Source organism: Nesoenas mayeri (assembly GCF_963082525.1).
Source record: "Nesoenas mayeri genome assembly, chromosome: 8".
In the NCBI taxonomy this organism is placed as follows: Eukaryota; Metazoa; Chordata; class Aves; order Columbiformes; family Columbidae; genus Nesoenas; species Nesoenas mayeri.
The window spans coordinates 32,671,756-32,698,423 of record NC_137554.1 but is presented as its reverse complement, the minus strand read 5'-3'; the positions used below and the strand labels follow the sequence as shown (position 1 = coordinate 32,698,423).

At 40.8% G+C, this 26,668-nt stretch overlaps 1 protein-coding gene across 3 annotated transcripts in view; it reads right to left on the bottom strand.

The window, feature by feature from the left end:
- MAST2 (microtubule associated serine/threonine kinase 2) overlaps window positions 1–26,668 on the bottom strand; it is a 187,476-nt gene that overhangs the window by 145,223 nt on the left and 15,585 nt on the right. For all 3 annotated transcript variants that reach the window (XM_080349198.1, XM_080349200.1, XM_080349199.1), the window contains exons 2-3: window positions 25,583–25,730; window positions 21,868–22,010 (exon numbers count right to left, since the gene is read on the bottom strand). In XM_080349198.1, coding sequence (XP_080205324.1) covers window positions 21,868–22,010; window positions 25,583–25,730 — 291 coding nt within the window. The remainder of the gene's footprint in view (window positions 1–21,867; window positions 22,011–25,582; window positions 25,731–26,668) is intronic.

Sequence of the window (26,668 nt, the reverse complement as noted above, 5' to 3'; positions counted from 1 at the left end):
TGTCTACAATACATTATACAACAAAATAACTGAGGAGTTGTGAATACGCTATTATCCTGTTACCCGTACTTTCTAACCACTAGAGCAACTTTAAAGGGAGATAAATAAGAAAGGGGTCTGTTTGAACTATACTGGAGTGTGTATGTATATATACATGCACAAAGAAGTATCTGTGTAGCATCACAGGGCTCATCTTTGAGCTGTGCTCAGTTTGTTGTACTCTGTGTGCTGAACATAGAACACATTCCATGTATGTTCAATTGTAATTCAAATGTGAGGCATATTTCAGGAATCACTCAACATTCATGGAAAAAAAGTTCCATCCAATTTACTAAGAATTAAATAATGCACAGTTAGAAAAATTCAGCTGAAAGGAAGATTCACTACAAGAGAACTGGTCTTGTTTTAAACAAAACCAGGGCAAATATGAAGAGAGCAATTCATTTTGCTATGACTTCCATGTCCTTTCTGTGGTCTATACTGTTGCATCAGAATAGAAACCTACTACTACCATTAAAGCAAAACCAGTGAAGGCTATTTTGGCAATTCAATCATTACACTGTGGGTCAAAAATCTGTGTGCTCTCTAGCATAGCTCAAGCGAATGCAATAGCTGCAGACCATAAACTCCTAACACTAGAGGTCTAAGTCCACTTACATTAACTATTTAGAAAAGGTATAAAACCATTTGTGATATTTAGTATCGACAACAGAAGGTCCAGAAAGCCTCTCAACACATCGGGGAGTCCATCATGAGAGACGTGGTGCAAAGGATGTCAACACAACAGTACGATCCAACGATGATGACCTAATTGTGCTTTGCCATGCTATCGCCATCCAAAATCGGGCCAAAATAAAATGGCTTTTCAGCTGTCTGCAAGAAGATGTAATGTCTTTTATTGCGTACTTCTATTATCAAGGAACATTGAAACGAATGATTCCCTGATCTAAAATAGCAAGACTCAAAATTCACCCTTTTCATTATTCAAAATCCATTCTTTTTTCACTCTGTTTAGTCAAAACCAAAACCAACAGAACATCAAGCTGTGACAAACCTTAACAACGTAACATTTCCTTATATAATATATAGTCTGCTGGGAAAAAAGATCCCTTTTTAAAGATTATCAGCCTGACAACTTCAGTGACTTTTTTAGTCTTTGGTAACATTTGTCTGTGCAGCCAAAATGAGGCAAATGTTTCACTATCAGTCTGAAATGTGTGTGTTTGGGGGTTTATTTCTTTATTTTGATCCAGCTATGTTTATCTGCAGATTTTAAAATGAGTCCCTTTAAGATAAACTGACAGACTACTGAAACAAAGAAGGTTGATGAGGTAACTTGTTAATAACAATAAATTACTCAGCAGTCAACCCATGAAACTTGCCCGACGGTTTGTCTGGATTTTTCCTGGATTTCCTGTCTATTTACAAGATTCAGTTGGATAAACTAAGAGCTTCGGAGCTAAGCTGTGCACTACCAACCAACCGCCATAGGAACTCATGCTGAACCAAACCAACTCTGCTCATGAGGCTTGGTCCCAGGCGGAAGAAATGCTGAAAAACATGTCTAAAATCCTCAAGGTTCACACAATAATCAGGCTCTAACAGTGCATTAGATTAAGATTCCTGGGCAAGACTGCTCCATCCCCCACATTCAATATATTGTGAAAGGCGGCACACCCACTAATCTGCCATACAAATGGAAATTTGCTGTGACAAGGGTGGAGGAAAGAGTTCATTCATCTACAAACCAACTGCTTCCATACTGTACCACAGAAGATACATTCAGAAGAGACAGCAGCTTCCATGCACAAACAAGTTCCATGGCTCAAGCCCCTCTGCAAGGTAACAGCTTTGGACACGAACCTTCATTTAAACTTGAATATTTACAGAAGATGTCGAACTCACTGTGCAAATGTTCTTGTTCTGAAGTTAAGCTGGCATAAGAACACAACAGAAACTGGCTTCTCTGATGCTACATTTCAAATACAATAACTTTTTTTAATGAGACACTTTTTTCGATAGGCAGAGAAGACTTTGTCAATATACGCTGCAAAATTAAGCCTGAAAAAACATACTTTCTGTTTAGTAAATATTTAGATGGCATTACCAAAATCAGGATTCTCTTACTTTATTATAAGACAACCCTCACGCTTTAGAGACACACGGACTCAAACATGAGCAGCGAATACCTCTAATCAGAATGGAAACAAACCAAAGGTCAAGGACCCAATACCAACTCTTGCGCGCTTCCCTAATGAAAGGGATCGATATTTACCAAAATATTATAGAAAAAAAACCTGTAGTTTCAAGAATCCTGCAGGAAAACATAGTGAACCCAGTTAGCCCAAGAGCTACTTTGCCATAGAAAGAGGGTTCTATAAAAGCTACAAGTTACAGACAGAGTTCATTATCTCATGCAGGCACACAATGAGAAATACCCTGAATATTTTACTATACAGATTTCCTCATGAGTTCTTCTGCGTCCCAGCCAGCAGCAGCACTGCCCGCAGCCTCGCCACGGCAGCAGTGACTCACATGTATGGACTTGCCTTTTCCATACATTCTCCCCAAATTTTTCTGCTTCTGACTCTTAATAACAGAACGTCTGGAAGGGCCCTGGAAAGCTCATCCAGTGCAATCCCCCCTGGAGCAGGAACACTCAGATGAGGTTACACAGGAAAGTGTCCAGGCGGGTTGGAATGTCTGCACAGAAGGAGACTCCACAACCCCCCTGGGCAGCCTGGGCCAGGCTCTGACACCCTCACTGGGAACAAGTTTCTTCTTAAATTTAAATGGAACCTCTCGTGTTCTAGTTTGAACCCATTGTCCCTTGTCCTACCATTGGTTGTCACCAGAAGAGCCTGGCTCCATCCTCCTGACACTCCCCCTTTCCATATTGATCCCCATGAATGAGTCCCCCCTCAGTCTCCTCTTGTCCAGCTCCAGAGCCCCAGCTCCCTCAGCCTTTCCTCACACGGGAGATGCTCCACTCCCTTCAGCATCTTGGTGGCTGCGCTGGACTCTCTGCAGCAGTTCCCTGTCCTGCTGGAACTGAGGGGCCACAGCTGGACACAAGATTCCAAGTGTGGTCTCAATTTGACTTTGAGGTACAAGCTAGACAATCGCTACATAGAAATAGCACTTCCTTTACAGAGTTCAAGAGTTTTAAGGACAAGAAATTGCACAGGTATGAGGCTACACCATTTCCCAGTATTTTCTTCTTGTTTGTATCTATGGGTCATTTTGGACACTCAGTTTTTCAGAACACTTGATGCTTTGCAAAACAAGGAACCTCTTCTATTCCACTACCATAATCACTGTCAACACAGTCACTGGGTTTCCAGCTGGCACTGAAGTGTTTGGACAAGTCTCCAAAGATGGTCCCATTTCACCTGCTTAAGGCCAACATGACACACATTCCAACACCGAATAAACACCTGCAGATGAGAAACCAAAACATCTGGACTTTGAGGATTTTATTCTCCCCGCTCTCCTTGTCTGTACCACACTAAGCTTGTACTGATACCTGATGAGACACCTCACAGCACTTGTTCGTTGGTGGATTCTGACAGATTTTCATTGTTTTTCTGGCCTCAGACAACATTTTGCCGTTCACCTCTCACAACGGTGTCATTCCCTGAACCGCCAGCCCAGCCAAAACCTGCTCGTTTTTTAAAGACAGCCCTTTTCCCAGCACTCACCCACTACAGGAGAACAAAACCTCAAAGACAGACAAAAGAACAAATGCATTCAGGATTTCAAAGCTGTACAGTGCAATGATATATTTTTTACCAATTGCTCCCCTCCTCCAGGACGTGTGTCGGGCCTCCCTTTTGCAGCTCTCTTTGGTTTGTATTTTCTTCAAAAACTATTTTTCCTTAAAAAAAAAGTAGCTGCATAAGAGTAATTTGGCAATCTCAAACTGTTTTAGTTTTGTTTCACAGAACTTAGTGCACTTAGTCGGGGGAAAGGAAACAAAAGATAGTAAGAGATGTTGACTTCGAGCCTCAAAGAATATTTCTGTGGGGAAAAGTGTGACACGCGTTATTTTAAGAGGCATGTGCAGACAACCTCTTTCCATAAAACTAGCGGGCTAAAAAAAGGCTCAGATTTCAAATGAACATGCAAAAAATACATATTTTCCATTTCTCGAGAGTTATAGTTACATTTTACTCCAAATTCAATTCAAACACACAACTCTTATGTGTGGAACTACAATATGAATACAATTCATCCAGCAACACTCTATAAAAACAAATGTGCTTCATTGCAGCTGCAATATATTTACCATGCACGTTCTTTAAAGTGTTACATCCTACTGAATTACTAACATAACACTGAGCTTAGCAGTTGAAACCTTTTGTTCCTTGTTTAAAACAAAAGAATCTAAGCTTACCAGTAAAAACTGAAATATTCTTTTCCTGCATCATTTGAATTATCACTTGGGCTTTTGTCTCAAGAACTGACAGAGAATATCAAAGTGTTAATTGAAACAAGCGGTATGTAATCCGCAGGACATCTTTAGCATATGTTTCCTTCCAAGGGCTGACAAGAGCTTTCTTGGATTTTTCAGCACTAGAGTCTCGTGTTTCCATTTTTAGGCTAAAAATACGAACAAGAAATCTTCCGTGTTTACATAAATACATCTTTTCCCAGCAGCATCTTTCCACAGGAATCAAACAACATTGTCTCTGGTTTGAGACCTCAAAAAATAAGATGGGAGTACAGTACCATTGGCATGAAAGTGTCGAAAACCTCGTCTGTAAAGCTGTATTTCTCTTCATCATTCAAGAGAAAATAAATCCAAGCAGAAACCTGGCTCCATGGCGGAACGTTCTTACTGCTGAAGGAGAATGAGCTAGTGGATGTAACAAGGCAAAGCTCAATACTCAAAGCTATCATAATTTAAAATTAGACATAATTATCCTTAACAAAACCAGGCACTATGGAAAGGGGCTTTGGAACAGCTGCTCCTCTTCAATTTAAATGCTCATTTGTTTTACATTGACCTAGAAATCAGTATCTTCCTAACCAAAAGCCAATTAGATAATAGTCTCTCTTTCAAGCTTGTAGAATACTGATTTTTTTAATGTCTTTAGTAGCAAAAAGCAAAGAAAGAAACTGCAGATGATGCCACAAGTATGCTCTGCTCCAACATGCACAAGCACAGTGTGAAGGTTCCCTGTCTGAAAGTGGGGTTTAGAGCCCAGGAAAGGCACCCACGGCTTCCTGGGTTCCCCTCCCCGTGCAGGACACGCTGCGGGAGGACGTTCGGTTTGCCGCAGTAGCACCCCCTAATTCCTTCCCAGCAACAGCCATTCACCAAACCGACAGCACACAGCACAAGAAACGTTTCGGATGGCGTCCTCCCAGCCCTGCCCTGAGTTAGGTCACTAACATCAGGGGTTTGGAAACAGAAGGATGTCAGATTATTTCAGTGCTGCAATATAAACAAGCTGCTTCTCAAGCAACACAATTAAAGACACAGTTTCCTACAGACTTGAGGTTGTCTTTCAGGGATCTTGCTCCCTCCGCCTGTGGCTACAAAGGCGAACCCGGCTCAGAGCTGCCACGCTGGAACGTCAACCACAACACACAATCAACTGTCTCGCTCCCAGAGAATGTGAGGGGGTGTCTCCTACTCAGTTCCAGTTCTTACAAAATTGCAGCTACAATTATTTTTGACATTTCTTCCTCTTTTCAAGACTGGATGAAATGGGCTTGGAAGTCACCAGCAAAGAAGGAACAACCGCAGGAACTTTTATTCCCTACCACTGTTCAGTGTTTCTGGCAATTGTGATCGTTGACACCATTACTTTCAATTTTGGTTAAAGTCAGTGCCAAAAATACATATGCATCTACAGATCTGTTCCAGCTGTAAAGAGACAAAATTATGATGAGTGCCAGTTTGATTACACTCGAATACAAAGCCATAAACTTTCTTAGTCTTCCGAGTCTTGGCAGCATCCCTAGAAAAAATTCTTTCCATGAAAGTGGAGTCTTCTCTAAACGCATCAACAAAAGAAGCTTCTGAGAAGACAGTATCATACTGAGCCTGACAGGATCCAGAAACAAACCAATTAACGCAGGAAACTACATTACAAAAAGAGAATTCAATTCTACCGAAACATTAGGTTTTCGCAGAACAAAGAAACACTGGCTATCACCAGTAACAATGCACAGGTCCATGCTGAAAAATCATCTGCTAATGCAAAAGGTGGATGGTTTGATATTGAAAGAAAGCTTCTGAAATGTCAAAGTTGGGCAGTAAGCAACCCTATACGGACAGAACGATCTCACAGCAGAACACAAACCGGTACGGTCACAGTATCACAGTATGTTTGGGATTGGAAGGGACCTCAAAAGATCATCCAGTCCAATCCCCCCATGGAGCAGGAACGCCCAGGTGAGGTTGCACAGGAACATGTCCAGGTGGGTCTTGAATGTCTCCAGAGAAGGAGACTCCACAACCTTCCTGGGCAGCCTGGGCCACTGTCTGTCACCCTTACTGAGAAGAAGTTTTTTCTCAAATTTAAGTGGAACCTCTTGTGTTCCAGCTTGATCCCATTACCCCTTGTCCTATCATTGGTTGCCACCGAGAAGAGCCTGGCTCCATCCTCATGGCACTCACCCTTTATATATTTATAAACATTAATAAGGTCACCCCTCAGCCTCCTCTTCTCCAAACTAAAGAGCCCCAGCTCCCTCAGCCTTTCCTCACATGGGAGATGCTCCACTCCCTTAATCATCTTCGTTGCCCTACGCTGGACCTTCTCCAGCAGTTCCCTGTCCTGCTGGAACTGAGGGGGCCACAACTGGACACAAGATTCCAGATGTGGAATCACCAGGGCAGAGTAGAGGGGAAGGAGAACCTCTCTTGATCTACTGACCACCCTCCTTGTAATACACCCCAGGTACCATTGGCTTCCTGGCCACAAGGGCCCAGTGCTGGCTCATGGTCATCCTGTTGTCCACCAGGACCCCTAGGTCCCTTTCCCCTACACTGCTCTCTAATATGTAATTTCCCAACCTATACTGGAACCTGGGGTTGTTCCTGCCCAGATGCAGGACTCTACACTTTCCCTTGTTAAATTTCATTAGGTTATTCCCCGCCCAACTCTCCAGCCTGTCCAGGTCTCTGATGGCAGCACAGCTTCCAGTGTCAGCCGCTCCTCCCAGCTTAGTGTCATCAGCAAACTTGCTGATAGTGCACTCTATTCCCTCGTCTAAATCGTTAATGAATATATTGAATAATACTGGCCCTAGTACTGACCCCTGAGGCACTGCACTAGATATAGGCCTCAACTGGACTCCGCACCATTGACTAGCACTCTCCGGCTTCTCTCCTTAAGCCAGTTTGCAACCCACCTCACTACTCTATTGTCCAGACCACACCTCCTCAACTTAGCTGTGAGGATGCTGTGGGAGACTGTGTCAAAGGCTTTACTGAAGTCAAGGTGACCACATCCACCACTCTGCCATCATCCATCCAGGTGGAATCCTAGGGAAGGAACAGCTCTTCCCAGAACAGGCAATGAAGCTGCAGAAGACCCTGTCCCCTGAGGTTTCCTGCTGAGCAGGAAGGTTTCCTGGTGCTGGAGCAGATAGGATGACGTCAATCCTGGACAAAATCATTATTTTAATCCTGTATCAGCTTTTCCAAATGAAGAAAATGCGGAAGTAACACCAGTTCGATTTTTTAGAGATTTTTATGGAAAAAAAATAAGGTTGCAAGTAAACCACTGCAATTTCTGACAAGAGTTCTTAGGTGCTTTTGCATCTGGGAGGTGGGAGTCAAGTTCTTTAAATTACTACCTCTGCTGATAAAGCAAACATGCGGACATCAGACTTGGAATTGTTCAGAGCCTTTAACCTGCCTGCAAACTACATTTCTTAAATAGATAAATAAATAGATAAGTAAAAGCATCTCTAGGAAACAGCAAAACATTCTCGGTTAAGAAGCTGTCAATCAATTGAATTTTTAAAAGCAGCTGTCAGAAGAATTGCCACTGAAGATGACCATTGCATATGACCATTGCCATGACCAACCTCCTGTAACGGCAGAGGATGAACGGCCAGGTCGGCACTGGCAGAGTTATCCGAATAACTGGGTAAGGCTGCTCCGCTCAACTGTTTTGTTAATGCAACCAAATGGTAAATTACCCTAGTGAGAATTAGGATTCAGGCAACTATAGCATGAAGAGAACATCTGCAATTCTGTAACTCCACAGATCTCTCCTGGATCTCTTTATTTTATTTTATTTTAATATTAGTACCACATTTGCCAGTTTCCAGTACTCAACTACTGAAATTATTTTAAACAATTTGCTATAGAGCACAAATAGTATTTCACACATTTAATCTTTGAATTATTTTAAAGCTGTGTCTCCCTTTACTCACTGAATTAACAACCTCCTTTATTCTGTTTTTAACCACTCTGCTTTCCTTTTAACAATTCTTAACTCTTATTTAGGAGCTGGAAGGGGGAACACTGCATCTCCCTGCCTTGAAGAAGAGGTCTTGAACCAGATTCCAAGGAGACTATAAAGATGCAAGTCTCTTGGCTGATGTTCCTTGCTCTTCAGCAAGCTTCCTCTTCCTAAATGAGTCCATCTTTTTGAAACTGAATGTAGCTCTAGTGGGTTTTTGACTATTTGACTACTTTTAGTTCTGGACACATATATTTCAGTTGCAGCCTTTAGGGTGACTTTTTGACTGACATTTTGAACCAGATCTGACCATTGCTAAGGATAAAAGCAATGTTACCTCTCCTCCCACGGGGCTCTTTGCTAGAGCTTGATGTGTCTTGTGAAGCAGTCGCTGAACATGTAAAGTCTGCCCTCTCCATGTCCCAGTGTGGCAGTGGCCAGTCTGCGTCTGAGCAACAGAAGTCTCCCTCTAACATTTCATTCTATACCGTCCCATCTCCCTCGGGACGCTGCAGCCGGCATCACCCGCCTTTGTCACACAGTGACAGGCTCTGAAGTCACAGAACCACAGAATCACACAGAATCACAGAATGTCAGGGGTTGGAAGGGCCCTGGAAAGCTCATCCAGTGCAATCCCCCCATGGAGCAGGAACACCCAGATGAGGTTACACAGGAAGGTGTCCAGGCAGGTTGGAATGTCTGCACAGAAGGAGACTCCACAACCCCCCTGGGCAGCCTGGGCCAGGCTCTGCCACCCTCACCAGGAACAAGTTTTTTCTCATATTTAAGTGGAACCTCCTGTGTTCCAGTTTGCACCCATTGCCCCTTGTCCTATCATTGGTTGTCAGCCTGGCTCCATCCTCCTGACATTCACCCTTTATATATCTGTAAACATGAATGAGTCCCCGCTCAGTGTCCTCTTGTCCAGCTCCAGAGCCCCAGCTCCCTCAGCCTTTCCTCACACGGGAGATGCTCCACTCCCTGCAGCATCTTGGTGGCTGCGCTGGACTCTCTCCAGCAGCTCCCTGTCCTGCTGGAACTGAGAGGCCACAGCTGGACACAAGATTCCAGGTGTGGTCTCCCCAGGGCAGAGCAGAGGGGCAGGAGAACCTCTCTGACCTACTGACCACCCCCTTCTAACCCACCCCAGGTACCATTGGCCTTCCTGGCCACAAGGGCCCAGTGCTGGCTCATGGTCACCCCGCTGTCCCCAGGACCCCTAGGTCCCTTTCCCCTACACTGCGCTCTAATAGGTCATTCCTCAACTTATACTGGAACCTGGGGTTGTTCCTGCCCAGATTCAAGACTCTACACTTGCCCTTGTTCTATTTCATTCAATTCTCCCCGCCCAGCTCTCCAGCCTGTCCAGGTCTCTGATGGCAGCACAGCTTCCAGTGTCACCACTCCTCCCAGCTTGGTGTCACCAGCAAACTTGCTGATACTACACTCTATTGCTTAATTAGATCCAGGTTTCAGCGCTGAGGTGGTCTGTGCTACTCACTGACGCTTCCCCTGTTTCAAATGGGGATGGGGAAGAGGGTCTTCAAACACACAGCACCACCCAGCCACAACCCCAACCTTTTTAACCTTTCCCGTATATTTGAAGGACACAGTACTGGGACACAGAAGAGACAGTGAGACTGCCAGTCCTCAGCACAGCCATGTCAGAATTTGAGCATTTTATGGGATTAAAGTAATTATCTGTAAAACATACAGTAGAAAATGTAGTAATTATACTTCAGGGTAGTGAACATTATTATACACTTTCCACTACTCTGAACCAAGGGATTCAACATAGAACAGAAGCTTATAACAAAAAGGATAAGCTCAATTATGTAGCTTAGGTGAAATGGAGTTAAATCAACTTTATCCGTTTTACTTAACACAAAACCGGAGTTTTGTCAGCCTTTCACTGCCTGCTCCAGAATGAGAAACTCTGCTTACCTGCTGTTGAACACCTAAACTACTGGAGAAGTTTCCTGATGAGCAAGGAAAAATGAAGCTAACAAATATTAACGGTTGCCCATGACTATTTTCAGACAGAGATCTCACACAGCGCAGGCAAAGCTTGATGATAAAAGCCTTGTTAAGAATGGGACACACAAAGACACCAGATAACAGATGGAAGGGCACGCACCATTAACGTACTTCATTGAAGAAGTCAGGCACAACACCTTTCCCTTGAAATTATTGCAATTTATAGTAAGCCAAGGGCAAGAGCAGCAGCTTACCTTTTGCTTATGGAAAAATAGAGGAATTTGGCAATTAGAACAGTAAGGGATATCTATCACATCATCGCAGAGCCAAGTTTAATGGCCAAGCACCCCTCCAGTTCAACGGATTTTAATCTATTCTTAATGCTTTCCCAGCAAAGCTGATACCACGGATTTGTCTGACAATAACCCACATGGAACAGGGTCCCCAAGGTTTTCAACATCTCTCATTTATACAAAGATTTTAAAATATAATCTATATATACTTGTTTTCTAAATAACCTTTAGCATTAAAAAAAAAGGAGGGAGAAACATTCCATTCAATTTATTAGAGTGTTCTCTTGGAATTAAGGTAGTACATAAATCAACTGATTTGTTTGTAGGTATTACCCGATATTCATATGTGTTCATATCAGCCATAAGAAGGTCCAGTTTTCTTTCTACTCTGTGTCTGGTATAATTCAACTATTTCTTAGTCAGCAACATTTTAAACACAGTATGTAAATTATATAGAGAAAACAAACATGTCAGCAAGCCAGTACTCATATAGGAAATGAAAATATGTCATTGTCAAATATACCGCTTCAAACAGCTGCCTATTTAATCAGGATTGGTGCTGATGCCTGATCAATACAATTTGACAATGTTGACACGGCACTTCTCTAAACTCAGATAATTCTGCATGTACATGACATTACAACAACGCTGATGAAATGCAAACAGTAACGAACGTCCTGACCTTTGTCTTCAACCCTTGGATTCTTGACACTGCAATAAACACGCTGTGTATCTTCCTGGCAACAGCTCATCTCTTCGATTAGTTCAGTTACCAAGATTTAGAAGATTCAAAATGCAAATTTGCCAAACTACTTGAAACAAATATGTAGCAAAGTATCTAACTTGAAGTCTTGGTGGGAAAAATGTAGTGTGTGCACTGTACCTTTATTTGTGTGAACAAACCAGATAGCAGTGTTCCCCATATTAAAGGTATGCAAATACTTGTTTCTAATTTTGAGTTAAGACAAATACAGAAACTACATTAGACCCCAAGTTCCGTGTTTTATTTAAACTCCAAAGAAGATAAGTTTAATTCTAAGTTTCAAAGGAATTTGTTTTCACGGACAAATTATGAACCCTGCCCTAGGAGTTAATCATGTAACTACTTTTAGTGTCACTATACCATATGACTGCATTAAAATAATGAGATTTGAACATTCATTTCTTCAATTAGAGCTTTGTGGCTTCAAGCACTTAAAGAACAAATGCTGCTATTAACCTAGACCTTACCCCTCCAATATGCACTGAATATATTAACGGTGTTACTGAATCATGAGGTCACTGTGAAAATGTAAGTCTCACTGGATTCCATCACAAAGCAAAATCTTGAGGATTTTAATAGGATATTATTTAAGGTATAAAATTAACATCTCTTATTCAGTTATCTCAATAGCTCATTTAATTTATCAAGCTCAAAAAAATATTTTAAAGGTCATTTTAGGTTAATCACATTTCACATCTTTTTATGACAGATCTGAAACCCTGCACATCTTTCAATCCTCTGTTATAAACATTTCCCCCTCACCAATAACTTCAAGTTCACATTGAGATACATTTTCTGTGTACTCGCACTATAGTCTCGACATGACTATATTTGTGATGCATGCAGAATTTTTTTCTTAATGGAAACTTGGTCGTTGCAATAAATACCAAAAGCGAGAAGCACCCCAGCCAGTTGTTCCAGACCATTTACTAATCAAGCACCTTAGGTTATAGCTGGTTTGGCTTGAACGCATGAGGCATCCTCTCAGCAAATTCTGCACCATATGTACTTAGGTGGCCGCAACTGCTTTCAATGAAAAAACTCCAACCAATCCAAAATGCCACAATCCAAGAGTTATCCTCATCTATTCCTGCAATAAACAAAGCTTTGAAAAACAGCCTGGCCATTATTTATCCTCATCTCTGTTCACAAAGGGAAGAACTGCAGGTATTGACTCTAACTCACGCTTGCTAGTGTAATGGTTATTGTGACTTCACACCTCGTGTCCTCACAGCACAAGAACTCTTCAGTTTCCACCTGTGAAGAGTTTAAAACTCACAGCTCCTTAATACATGCTCAGGATAGCAATAATAACATAGCAAAGCCAGGTAAGAGATCAAGTTATTCCCTGGCTTCTGAACGCTTGACTTTAAAATCTAACTATCATTAACACAATTAGAATAGAATGACACAGGCAAAATATACACAGCGACTACAAGAATGTTATTTCCTAGCACTGCCTGTTTGAGCCTCAAACATTTCCCAAGCGTTACTAAACTGAGCTTTACAGAAAGTCTGTGAGGTCCTGCTTTCTCCCAGCTCTACTGACGACCAAAGTGACTTAACCTCTCTGTACCTTACTTTATCAAAGTTCAGATATCAGGACTGTTGCATAAGCCTGGCTTTAGTACTAGTGTTGCATTTACAAGGCTACACTTATCTCTGCCACGAGATTTCACCTCTAGTCATCTGGAGGTAATAAGGACCTCAGATTAACGCTCAGGAACGATTCTGAGTGGCAGCTGTTCAGAGGTGAGGCGTATAAACCACCGTCCCATTCTCCTCCAAGTGCTCAAATAAGCAATCGCTATGTCTCTGGGGCTGAAACTGTTTGAATGACTGGAAAGACACCAAAATGATGAAGTATGGAAAACATACCAACCAAAAACGGCAGCCAAACATAGAGGATTATGCTACTAATTTCTAGAGTGACTCCAAAGCTTTTGCTTAGTCAAAGAGTTAGGGTGGATTTTTAATATGTCCTAAAGCTCAAAACAGTTTGCGTTACTACAACAAGCAGTTTGAAACTTAGACAAACAAACTATTTCATGCTTAAAGACTGACCCTCCTGTTATCACATCCTAGGGAACAGTTCCCAGAAGTGTTACCAGACACAGGCAGCCATACTAACATACTCAATGCAGGCATCTCACATTGCCTTTCTATGGAAATACATGCAAAAATCACCAAAATAAAACAACCAATTGTCAACAATTTTAAATGATAAAGCAGAATTTTTATTGTCTACGTCAGTATGTTTTTATATAGATGTCATTAAGAACCACAGAACACCGTTCTTATGGAACAAAGCCTCACTCACTGACGTGTGTTCAAGACAGTCTGAATAATTCTCTATATTTTATCTTAAGCTCCTCACAGCTCCCCAAGCAAAAAAGCTCATTTTCCATGCACACTAGAGAAGTTTCCCATTTTACACCTACAATAGCGCTTCTGTCAGGAACAAAACTGACTGCATGTGCCAAAAATCAATTCAACATATTCACAGACAAAAAAACCAACACGCAGCGTCTGAAGATAATGAGAACTGCAATCATTCAAACTGACAGGCTAGTGCCTAACAATTAGCACAAGGCGAGTTTTATGAATTCATATCTCCTACAATGACAAGCCTCAGGTTACACAGAAGGGTGTTCAAATCTTCTTTCAAGTATGAAAATCTCCTTTGAGCCAATGAGTCCACTCCAAACGGAATCCACTTAACCAAAGGGAGTAAAATATGCTGACTGTGTTTATTCATACACCGAAGTTTCTTCAGACCAAGATGCTGACTGTGTTTAAGTAATGCACACTATATATTAAATATAACTTTAGTACAGAATGTATCACAATTATTTGCTGTTCTTTACACAGATACACATGAATTATTCAGAATGAAGTTTATTAGTGAAAAATCTATAGGGACGATCAGTTTTAAATGCCATTGTGAAGCACATGTCCTGAATTTGTCATGAAAACACACAGAATTACAGCATATGCATTTTAGTTTTCCTACCAGAGACACCTTGAAGCTGTGACAAAGTCTCTGCAAGCACTCTAAACACTGCCCAATGAGCAGAATTTTGTTCAGAATACTTAAATACATTCAAAGAAGCTCTTCTGCAGTTTGCTTATAATATCATTTACTTCTTTGCGAAGCCCTTATTCTCCGCTGTTGCACATTACCAGATCCACATTCCTCGTTCTTACTTCCAAGTTTTACCATTCAGCTCATGCCAATCCGTACAACCCTCTGTCTAGAACTTGCTCCTTTCCTCTTCCTCAAGCCCAGGCCCTTCAAACAAATGCATCCCTGGACACTGCTTGGGTTCTTCAAGCAACATTTGTCTTCTATCCACCCCCTTAGAGCCACATCTTCCAGAACTGATAAAGCACCCGAACTGTTAAAGATTCACCCATAGACTTTGCAGCATAAGTAAATGCAAAGTTTTAATTAACATGTACAAACGTAGACTTCACATGGTCTTAATTTAGAAATCCATTTACTTCCCATCTCAGATTATTACAACTGCTACTTTAAAATGCAATTTCCATTGCTTCATAGAGTAATAAAATCCATTCATTTGTAGAACCATAGTTTCTGTTCTCTTCTGCTTTTCTTACAACGTAAAAACGTTAAATTCTGCTTGTACAGCCAAGCATTGAAAGTTTTCTACTCTCCATCATGGAATGAGTGGAACACACCTCACTAAAAAGAGAGAAGCAGTACTATGATTCATTGAGGTAACAGTGGTTTGACAACACTCAACAAGTTCGATGGCAAGGTTCACCTTATTAATTACTGCATGGAGGAAATATACAGAGGAAAACTGAGTCAGATTCCAGTTAGGATGTTTCACACACAGACTGGGATGCAAAGGGTGAAGGAAACCCTGCTGTTGAGTCACAAGATTCAGAACGGATGCCCTTGCTTCTTAAAATCCTTATGGAGCCTCAGTGCAGCTAGGTCCAACCTTAGACAACAGCTTATGCCTAAGGATATAAGGGATATAAGGGTAAGGAATACAGAGGTTGTAATGGTTAATACTGGACATCCACATGAATTGGTAACGTGTCATTAGTATCAATTCTGCATGCAAAGTTACCAAGGCAAAAATCAAAGTTATCACACAAGGTTATGCACGATATCGATTTCTTACCGAAGATGTGCCGTTGGTAAAAGGTGTCTCTACCCCAAGGAGCAGCCCTGAGAGCTGTCCCAGCTCAACTGGATACCACCAGCACGCAGCCAGGCTGCCGTACTTATGGAATAAAGTGGTTCGCTCACAGTCAAATCATATGTGGCTGAAAAGGTATGCATGAGGCTCCTCGTACCCACAACTTCCTTTATTCCTTGACAACAAGCCTTGGAAAAGCCGCCTGCTATTCATGCCTCTCCCATGATCGGTGTCCTAAGCTCATCCACATCCGTGCTCGCTGCCCCGTCTGCTCCTCTGTGGGTAAGCTGGAGGACTCCATGGCCCAGCTCCAGCCTTGGCCTCCTGTGGAGCCTGTACCAAACCACCACCAGTCTGCTCAAGGTGGCTGAGCGCACCCATCACACTCCCTAAAACAATTTATGGTCTTCATCAGCTATAATTTTAACCATTATCCTTTGACAAAAATATTTCCAGCTGTGTTCAGCAACATTTAAATAGTCAACGTGTTATCACCTAAAATACAAACTAAAAGTTATCCACGACAAAACATTTGGGGAAAAGAGTAGCTGCATGTTTCAGAACACACAAATGTAAATGAAGTTTTCTCATCAGATTCAAACGCCTGCTTCTGCACCAAGTACCCAAGTCAATGAGCAGGAGGCAGCTCTGTGCACAACTGGCGTTAATGATTTGTCACCCAACTAGTATTGGATTTTTCAATGATAAGACAGAGATTACATCTCATTCTTTTGCGAGGAGGTAGAGGCCTGAGCTCTATGCAGTCACCTCACTGCCAGCAGACATATCCAGACATATCAAGACATACCAAGTGAAAAGGCAGAGAGTGTGGTGGAAGATCAGCTTCTGTGCTTCGCAAACTGTTTAATTTGCTAGTCAGATAGCTGCTGATCACTGCAAACCCCGCTCCTCCCAAGGCCTCATCCCTGTGAGATGAACAACCCCTACCCAGATGTCTGCATAAAGCAGAGATCCTAAATAATAAACAGGAAATCCATTAAAGCACTAGGGACCAAGCAGGACACTCAGAATTTTCTTTTATAACTAGGATGGGTTTTGAAGCAGAGTATAAAGAACCTTGAATTTCTAGTTCCACTGCACTTCATCAAGCCTTTTGAATTATTAATTTCTGTATTGAATTGACGATCAACATAGAATTAAGGTCTCCTTTAGCTACAGTCTACAGGAAAACACCTCTAGCCCTTCTTTAGGTTGGCATGTAGCAGTGCTGTCATTTTGTGTTGAAAACACAACTCACTATATTGAGACCTCCAGTACTCCAGCACCACCTAGCAGGCCATAAACTAAAACACAACTGGGAAACACAGCTTCCGACCTAAAAATTCAAACAATTATTTATATTATTATCGTCAAATAATATATTTCAAATAATAATCTTATTTTATTCACAACCAGCCCAACCATTATCTCTGTGTTACCATAAACAGAATGTTGCAAACCACAGTATAGTATTAAAATATGAAGCTAATTCATACTCCAGCTAAAAAACAGGCAAGTTGCTGTGGAACATAATCCCAGAAATAATACGCCAGTGCTGTAAAATCACTAAAAGGTACCAGGATCCCTAAAAAGCTTTACAGAGCCGCACTCGGATGTTGGAGCAGCCGATTTCCGCCAGTTGCCGCGGCCCATCGGCAGATGGCAGAGCAGCACCACGGCCGCAGCAAGTGCCACCGCGAGCACTTGGATTGCGCTCACACATTCATTTGAAGGGAATTACCCGAATTCGTCTCACTCACAAACCCAAATCTGTAGCCAACTAGCCACTCTTTCTGGTAGCCAGGAGTGATACAGAGTAAAAGCACATCCTTTTGTGATGAAAAGCAACCCGCACGGGGGAAATACACTGTTACAGGAAGTTTATGTATTAGGTACAACTGATCCCACTGCTAATACACCTAAAACGAAGTTTAAAAAGCAAAGGAGTAAAAATTTTGAAAATGAACAGTAAATGTTCTCTCCTACATCTAAAAAGCCTACCCCACCTGGACAAAGATAACACGCCACAGTGTGAAGTCTGTCTCAGTGACCAGGTTTCCAACACCACCGCCTTGCAGAGCCAAGGACCCACCAGCACAAGAATGACGTTTCCTCCCAGTGTTGCCTAATTCACAGCTTTGGAGAAACCAAAAGTTTGGAATAAATCAGGCTAAATGGACAGCGTCACTGGCTCAGTGCCATTCAACACAGAAAGTTCTTTAGCTTGCTAGTAATTTTAAGTCTTTGCATTTGATCCTTTCTCTCCTCCAGATCATTACTCAAAATCTGAGAGAGTTTTGGGGGTTGGTTGGTTGTTTTTTAACCACTTCTAGAACAAGGCCAGGGAAAGGTGAACTATCTGGCAGTCTTTACAACAGCAAAGAATACATAATTGTATCATTTATTCCAAAGATTACATTACAAATGTAAAACTGCAAACCATTTGAAATTATTCAATGAAGAGGAGACTGTTCCTGCAATGTAATCTGGCTGGTCTGGCATCAGAAGATTAAGAGAGCATCAACTGCTCATGCATCAGACTTCACCTCTGAAGATTAAGAAATGGCTCTGACCACGTACTCTGTGGTACAGAATATACACAACAAAGTTGACACTGAAGAGAGAACTGCAACCACCCACCTGGAATCCTCAATTTTCAAAAATGATGTTGAGTTTTCCAGTTCAAGGAATACAGACAGTTTCAGTTCAGTACTGAGAACAGTTTAGAAAATCCAAATAAATTTAGAAAACCCAAATAAAGGTTCAAAATCTTTCACAAAGGTATCTAATTTTCCGGAAACAGGCTTCTTCAAATGTTTTCCCATCGCCACAGTTGGCAGACAGAACACTCATAGTTTCTTATACTTGGAATATCTTGAACTTTCCTAGGCGTTAGACACTGAACAATGCATTTTAAGATGAGCCCTAATTAACAGGTAGCACACTGCAGGTGTTTCTTTCACAAAATGCTGGAGACAATGCTTAAGAAGCTCTCTATGGGGGACACACGCATTAAAAACCCCCACATCTCCACAAATGTAAATACATATTCAGCGTTAGTGTGGTGTTCCACAACCTGTCCTTAACAACAAACACGAGGGGAAAATCATCCCTTGCCTGCCCATAAATGCCCAGCCCTGGAGCATTAACAGCTGGTGGCATTGCTTCTGGCAATCCATTTCAGTCACACTGAATTTTGTCAAAATAGTTGTAAGAAAACAAGGCCCAATCTACATTTCTACAACAATCACAACCTCCTCTTCACGAGCTCTTTTTCCTTTCTAAAATTAACAGACTCTGATGCTCTTCATGCCTTTCATCATAAGAGAAGGCATCCATATTCCTGATCATCCACATGGGCTGCCTTCAGAACACCGAGTTCTAACTCTTTATGACAAAGTGCCTGCAGGTTGAGATTTCAGATAAATAAAGCCCCAAACTAAGTCGCAAGAGATTTTCCACATTATTACCCAGACTTTTTACTATATTTGGGTCTTGAGAGCAGAAAACACCACTGAGATACCCACAATGATGCTTTGTCTTTTTTTTTCTCTGATTGCTTCCTTGGCTATCGTAGGGATTTAAAAGGCTTAAATAGGATGCTCCCCACCAGAACTCAGTCTACTGGGATCAGAGCCACCTGTCTTAAGAGCAGATGATCAACTGAAGGTCGTCCTCTGAAATCCTCACAGCTATTTGGACGGCACACGGGTCAGATCAGCATTATCACTCGACAGTGACAGCACTAGTGGCAAGTTCTATGCAGACACATTAATCCAGACTATCACACATGTACGAGCTGAAAGATTCTGTCTAACAGTAAATTGTGCTTATGTAGTTTGAGCATGTTAGAATTTTATCTATTTCCAGTTCTTGGGTTGTTGCTGATAAGTAGCCTCGCTATCAGTCTTGTTTCAGAAGCTGCAAACTAATTTCTATAGATTTGCCATTGTTCATTTATCTTTTTGCTTTGCAAATGCTTTCAAAGTTGAAAAGAAAGCAATTTAAGCACAGCAAACAATCTGTAGGATAAGCCGTGGCTAGAAAGTAAAAACACATATTACTGAACGCCAGCAAAGCAATTTAGTAAAGGAAAATCCACTGATAGCTACAGTGCCAAAAAGAGGGAGCAGAAACAATGCAGACAGCTCTGAGTGTTCTGGCTTTCCCATACCACATTCCCACTTCTCTCTCCCTATCCGTCTATTGTATTGCAACAAATGCTAAAAGAATTAAATGCTCTAGCAATCAAGGCTGGCATATTAAAATGACACTCTGCATTACTGAACCTACTCATCTCTTAATAGAGCTATTCTTCAAAGCAGATTAATTATACTGGCAAGAGACCTTTTGCTATTCTAATTTGTGAAACGTATTTCAATACCACAAGCATATTAAAACAGCTGCAAACGTGTACTAGGATCCAAGATCCCAGGACTCGCGGCATTTAATTAGGTGTTCATCTTGTGACCAGCACTTTAGTCATTGCTTTAGAAGCCCACTTCATATAAAAAGCCTTAATTTCTAGGCTTAATTAACTGCAACTGTAATTAACATACAGCCCCCCATAAAGTATACAAAGATGGGAAAGTAAGCATATACTTCAGTACCTAACAGCATCACAGACGGACAAATACTAGATTTATAGCTCAATTTCTCTGCTTTAATTAAAAAGCAAAGAATTTTTAATTATTTTTAAAATAAGTTATTGGCACTGTGTTTCATATCAGAATATTTAGACAGCACAAGCACTGTCATGACAACCTGAAAATACATCATATTAGTAGTATGCAGAATCATACCACACAAACACATGTGCAGCTTGCTGAATTGTACCCAGCTGTTAAGCACCGACCTCGCATTCCAAACGAAATGTCAGAGAACTAATGCTTGGTTTTAATTTCATTAGTTTAAGCTCTGAAGCTCCAAGGCCTTTGCCTGCCTCTAGAGAACAGGCCTGTATTTTAAGATACTACTTTTTAAATTCCCATCAGATAAATACTTAGATGCCAAGTTCACAAGAGCATTTTCCCTCACTCTTGATCTAGTCAAATTATAACCTCCGATAAGAACAGAAGTTTAAGGCAAACACCAAACAGGCACCAAACGAAGACAAAACACAATTAAATCCGAAAAATTTCAATATAGTACCATGTCTGAAAATGTCAAGACTGCAAATACTTCATTGTGAAATCAAACTTAGCGGTAGCACAACTGCACGGCTTTTTGAACTTTAAAGATTTAAGTATCTTTTCAGAGCCTGGTGGTGCCAAACTGTTTAGGATCCCCCAAAAAATTCTGAGGGCTAGATCCAAGGTACACCCATTTACTGGAGAGGTCTTTGCTTCTAAACAGTCTTACAATGTAATATGAATTTACCCTGTTATTTGCAACTCTGTAAAATAGTGAACAAAACTGCCTCATTAAAAAGTTGTTATACAGGCAACTCTATGGAAGATCAGCAAGAAAAGGTTCTAGCTTTCCTTTTAGTCTACTATTTAGCAACTATTTATGTTGCATATATGACTGCATACAAATAACTGTCTTTTCCTACCCTTGTATTTTCCTTCTCCTTGCACGACAGTGATTTTAGATATTTAGAGGTATTAAGGAACATCTACGAACAACATGTTATGTTCCTTTTGGTTTGTAATTCAGTCTTGACTACAGGCATCTGAGTTTCCCCCCTACAAAACACCCTCTTCTTAGAATATGCTAATTTAGCAGATGCAACATTCTTCAAAAATACATTCACTTTACCGAGACCTTTAGACAGAAACCACGCGGAAGAGCAGATGTCAGTTCCAGCTCTTCAATTCCTTGGACAGCTACCCCTTTCAGCTTCATCTCCGTAGCTGTTCTTTAGAGAAACAGGCAGAGGTAGCTACTCTGAAAGCTATTTCTCAATTAAACTTGTTTTCAACAGTCAAGTTCCCACGCTCACATCTCCCCTGATACCCAGTGATATTTTCTTTCAGGTATCAAGCAGCTTAAGTAGCACTGAGGAGCATCCCCAAAACGAATTACTCTTCACACACATTTTTTTCCTGCTTTTTGCCAAAAGCAGGATGAACGTGTTCTCCTCCTAATTCACCCTTTACCCTACAAAGGGCCCACAGGAACAAAATGCATCCACTGAGCAGGAGCAGGGAAAGCAAGTAAAAACTAACGCACAGGATGACACCACATTTTATCTATAACACAAAACATCCTGAGTATTCCAGACTCACCAAACCAGCAGTAAGTGAAGGAGCAGACTGTCCTAGAGACTGATTTCTCATGCGGACCAGGTTGGAGGTATCTCCAGGTGGCTGCCAGATCGGCTGTCCCACTCCACTGTGGACACTATTTGATAAGGGAAGTAGCTGTTTTCCTTTAAACACAAAAGCAAAATACTATCAGCTTGTTTTTAAACAAGTTTGCAAGTTCAAAACACAATGAAAACAAATATTTCATGTGGAGAAAAAAAGCATTTAACAAAAAAAAGCAATTTAAAGGTTTCGGTAGGTTAGAACTTCTAAGAGCACAATACACATTTGATAACTAAGTATTTCCAAAAAATCTAGTCTACATAATAAGGCAACAGGTAAATCCAAAAACTTGTAGAAACATACTTCTAGCATTTTATACCTTTCTATACTTCACAGCTTAAAAAGCAAACAATATTTGCTGCCAATTAAACAATTTATTGCCCTACAGAGAGGCAATGTTAATGTTGCAAAATCTCTCAAGTATAGTTTTAAAAATTCTTACGAAAATGCTTCCATAACTGTAAAAATATTACCTCTTCTAAATAGCTTAGCGATCTAAATATTCCCACTTTCTCCTGTCATTGCAACATTCAGGAGCAGATTTCCCCCAGCTGGGATCAGAATGTAGTGTATGTTTAAACACTGGTTTTCTTTGAACCAGGGACAGATATTTTCTGTCTGAAAAATTTAACTCTTCAGCAATATCATATTATCTTAAAAGCAAAACATTCCATAGCTTTCCCAAGTCCCCCTTGTATGTGATGGATTAGTGCAGACACTGATCTCCCACGCTACATACACAACAGTAATGAGAGGAGCTGCTATCTCAACAAGTTCACGCCACTGTAGTTTACTGCAGAAAATACAGTAATCACTTAAAATGAATTTGCTCAATACATTTTTTCCTAGTCAATATAACATTCCTTTTCAAATAAAGTCCAGCAGTAAGTTTCCACAATGAGAATGAACCAAAGACAAAGCAGGTCATATTCTGACTCCATCAGGACCGACAGTTTCCTTTTATGTACAATGTCATTCACAAAAAGAAGGAAGATAGAGTCGTGTGGTTAAAAACACATAAGTGAAAAAGTCTGTAAATCTGGGTTCCATTATTGGCTTCCAGATGACTTCCTCTGTAACTCTGGTCAGTCAACCTCTGTACTTCAGCTTCACCATCTGCAACATGGGAGTAAATAATAGTGCTTTCCTTCAAGTTAGGACTGGGAGACTAAATTACACACCCCCCCCCCCTAAGCACAGTGAAGATAGTTCCATTCAACAGATTATTACATGCTCAGATACTACAACAGGAATCACAGGCAACTCCGACATTTGTTGCAATAAGCAGCAGGAAGCAGTCTACATCTTTAATCACATATATTGTAGAATTATGTTTTTCTCAGAAGCAACAAGCTATTTTAAAAATTCAACTTGACCTTAGATGTCAAATATTACATTCACTACATAAAAGCAGCTACGATATTTGGAAGACTGCCACACAGTGTGACTGTCCACGATGCCAGGGGTGGCAGGGAGGGAGAGTGCTGTCTCTTCTTTTTCTTTCTAAACTAGTTTATGTTAATTTTCTGTGAAAGTTACCACCAATGGGCCAAGTACACATTAACAGAATGAGTCAAAGTGTGTGAGAGATGAGAAGGCTCGACTCTGGCGAGCAGAGACAGCGTATGAGTGAGTCCCTTCTTCCCAGCCTCAGCCAAGCTGCTCACAGCTGGGGACATGAGTTTGAGTTTGCTCATTTCCAAAATTATGTGTAAATACGACTCCTCTTGTCTGCAGAGATCTAAAACTACACAAATGTACATTACTGTATGTATCTCAGTAAAGCACTAATAAAGATATCCTATAACATTAATTCAAATCATATAATTACCTAATAGTTCAAAATGCCAGTGCTTCAGAGCAAGAATAACATTATTTAAATCTCCATAAGATATAGTTATCTAATCCTTATCCTTTTAGTTCCACAAAGTCTGAATCGAGCAAGATAGAATTCCACCAGGAGTCAAATCTAAGGCAACCAGTTTGTATGCATGATCACCTACACTCTTTAACTTGCTTCTGTTGTAAAAATAAGGTGGAATTATTTTGGGGATGGAGCCTGTAGCTAAAGCCTTTCCCCACCATGCCTCAAGTCCTACATACGTTCCAAACATCCACATTTAAAATATATATCTAAACATCTATGGGTTTGAATCCAGTTGGATTAAACTGATCTTGTTGGGGCTCTTCTCCCTTTCCTGAATCACATTATAGTAGACTGAAAAGTCATTAAGATGAAGCAGCATCATTTCAGGATAGAAAATTTAAAAGAATGTTATCTCCAAAGAGAACAATTATTTTTAAAAAAGAAACAGAACTTTTCCAGTTTTCCTGCTTCTGCATTTTTACTTTCATTTGCTTACTTTTACTCAAAAACAAGCACACACGAACTACAGTACTATCTGCGGTCACTGTGATCAGCCAACAGCTGTGCAGTTAAACCTCTGTTCTCCTCTAGCGACCAACCTACCTTAGAGAACAAACTTACACGGGTTCAAAACATTATGAATGTTGCCATTTTTCAGAAACAAGCTGCTCCTTACAAAGAAAACATTAAGACAATGCCAAGCCAAAATAAAACACATGTACTTTCCTACTTATTTAATTCTATTACATCTAGCACCTCAAACATCAGAATATTTCCTTCCCCTGACAAAAGACAGAGGGACCAGCACTGGATGTATTTTTGTAGTCATGCAAATCACGCCCATGTTACTGACAAAAGAGGCGGCTTCACCCTCTTCCTCTTCCACCTGAGAGGCTTCAGCCCTTCTTGTTCTTGCACTAACATGCAAATAGGCAAATGGTCACCTAGTTAGGGAGGAAATAGGCTGCAAGTTAACCCTAGAAAGAAACAGTAGCATTCAGGCAGATGGCTATTTCATTCTAGACTGATCATGCAGCTCTATACATTGTAATGCCAGCATCACAGACCTTGATCCCAGCTTTAAACAACTGTGAAACCATCTCCCGGCCCACATACCAAGTCATTGAAAAAGAAAACTACTGAGCTTGGTCCTTCTTTTTTTGCCTGAATATTAGACTATGCTCACTACATGGTTCCACAGTGACAATCTAAGTTCTCCGACAGGACTGAAGATTCTGCTCACAAAAAAGAAGCGAAGCTTTACAGCAACTGAAAAAGCATCTACTCACTAAGCAACATGTTTACTTTGAATCACAAACACCTACAGTGCTTTTGAAGCCAAAAAGAAACTAAACAAGAATTTGAACCTGATATCAAAATCAGCTCCCCTGTAAGGAACAACATGGCAAAGTAGGCAAGCTTATAGTCAGTGCTGACTGTAAAAGAGGTAAGAATGCATCGCTGTGATGCCTGAATTTTCACCATTCCCTTAACTTTGCATATTAAGCTCAGCTTCTAACTTTTCCCTCTGGGCAACATACAGAATTTCACTCCAAATCCAGTCTTTTTTTTTCCATTCTTTTCTACTAATATTTCTTGTTGCATCTATCTCTTAAATAAATATTTGTAAACCATCCCAACAAGAGGTCACCTTTAGTTTTCAAGAGACGACTAATTGGTATCTTTTATTACAACTGTTATGCCAACAAGCGATACTGCATCTTTAATAGTAATGAATTGTCATATTGTCTTTACCAGATGGCATACCTGACAAGGAACTTGCCAAGCTCCCTCTCCGCAGCTTGCAGTCATCCTGACTGAGCTGACGATGGAGCTTGGTTTTCCCAGCAGATGCAAAGATGTCAGGGTTGCTGAGCTTCCTACAACGTAACGGAGCGGGCTCTGATATCATCTCCTGTAGGAAGAACCAAGCAGAAGTTTGTTAGTATCAGCTAAATATCTGGGGGTTGAAACGTACAATCTTCAAAGCACAAAGGAGACTGGTAAAAAAACAAAACCACATACACAGAAAAACACTTAAAGTTGTAAATCACCCTCTTTTGTGCCACGTATCTGCACAGAAAGCACCGCACATTATGCCAGTCAAACATGGTCCTTGAACACTGTTGTTGTAAGGAGTATCATTAATAATAGTCAGATAAAGGCAATTATGCTACAGCAGTTATTTGCACTTGCAGTATGTAGGAAAAGAGGCTACTGAAAAATCAGGCTCAGCTGTGATTCAAACCACTTCTTGCTAAAGCAAAGAGTATTTTCTCCTAATTTCTTGAATACATTTCCATCCAGTCTATGACTAATATACCTATAAAGAAACTGTAGCAAGGTCCCATTGCAAACCAAGACTCCTATTATAAGTTGCAGCTCTACTACAAGACCATATATATATCGCTAAACAATAATTAGGAGAGCGATCATCTTTTGTGCAATGTCTTCGTTTTTACTTTAAACAAAATTAGACATGTCTTTGTCAGGAACACTCCTACACGTGTAGATTCCTTTCACAGCACACAGCAAACTTTCAATCAAAATAGTAGTAGGTAGAACAGTGGCAAGCACAACCACAGTGCTTTCCCCATGCATTTCATCGTTCTGGAGGTGTTAAACTCTCATTTCACACCCAAAGAAGAACTACACAAACTATCATACATGGATTTGAAGATAACGTGACACTTTCCATTACAGCCTATATAGAGTTCTCCCTTCTCCGCAGTAGTGCAACACGTTCCACATGTCTTAATGGATTGTTCCATTTTATTCCAAATACCACTCATTAGCTATATGGCACTTCAAGCCATGCTTATCCTCGTAAAATCTCATCTGAGGCACAAAATA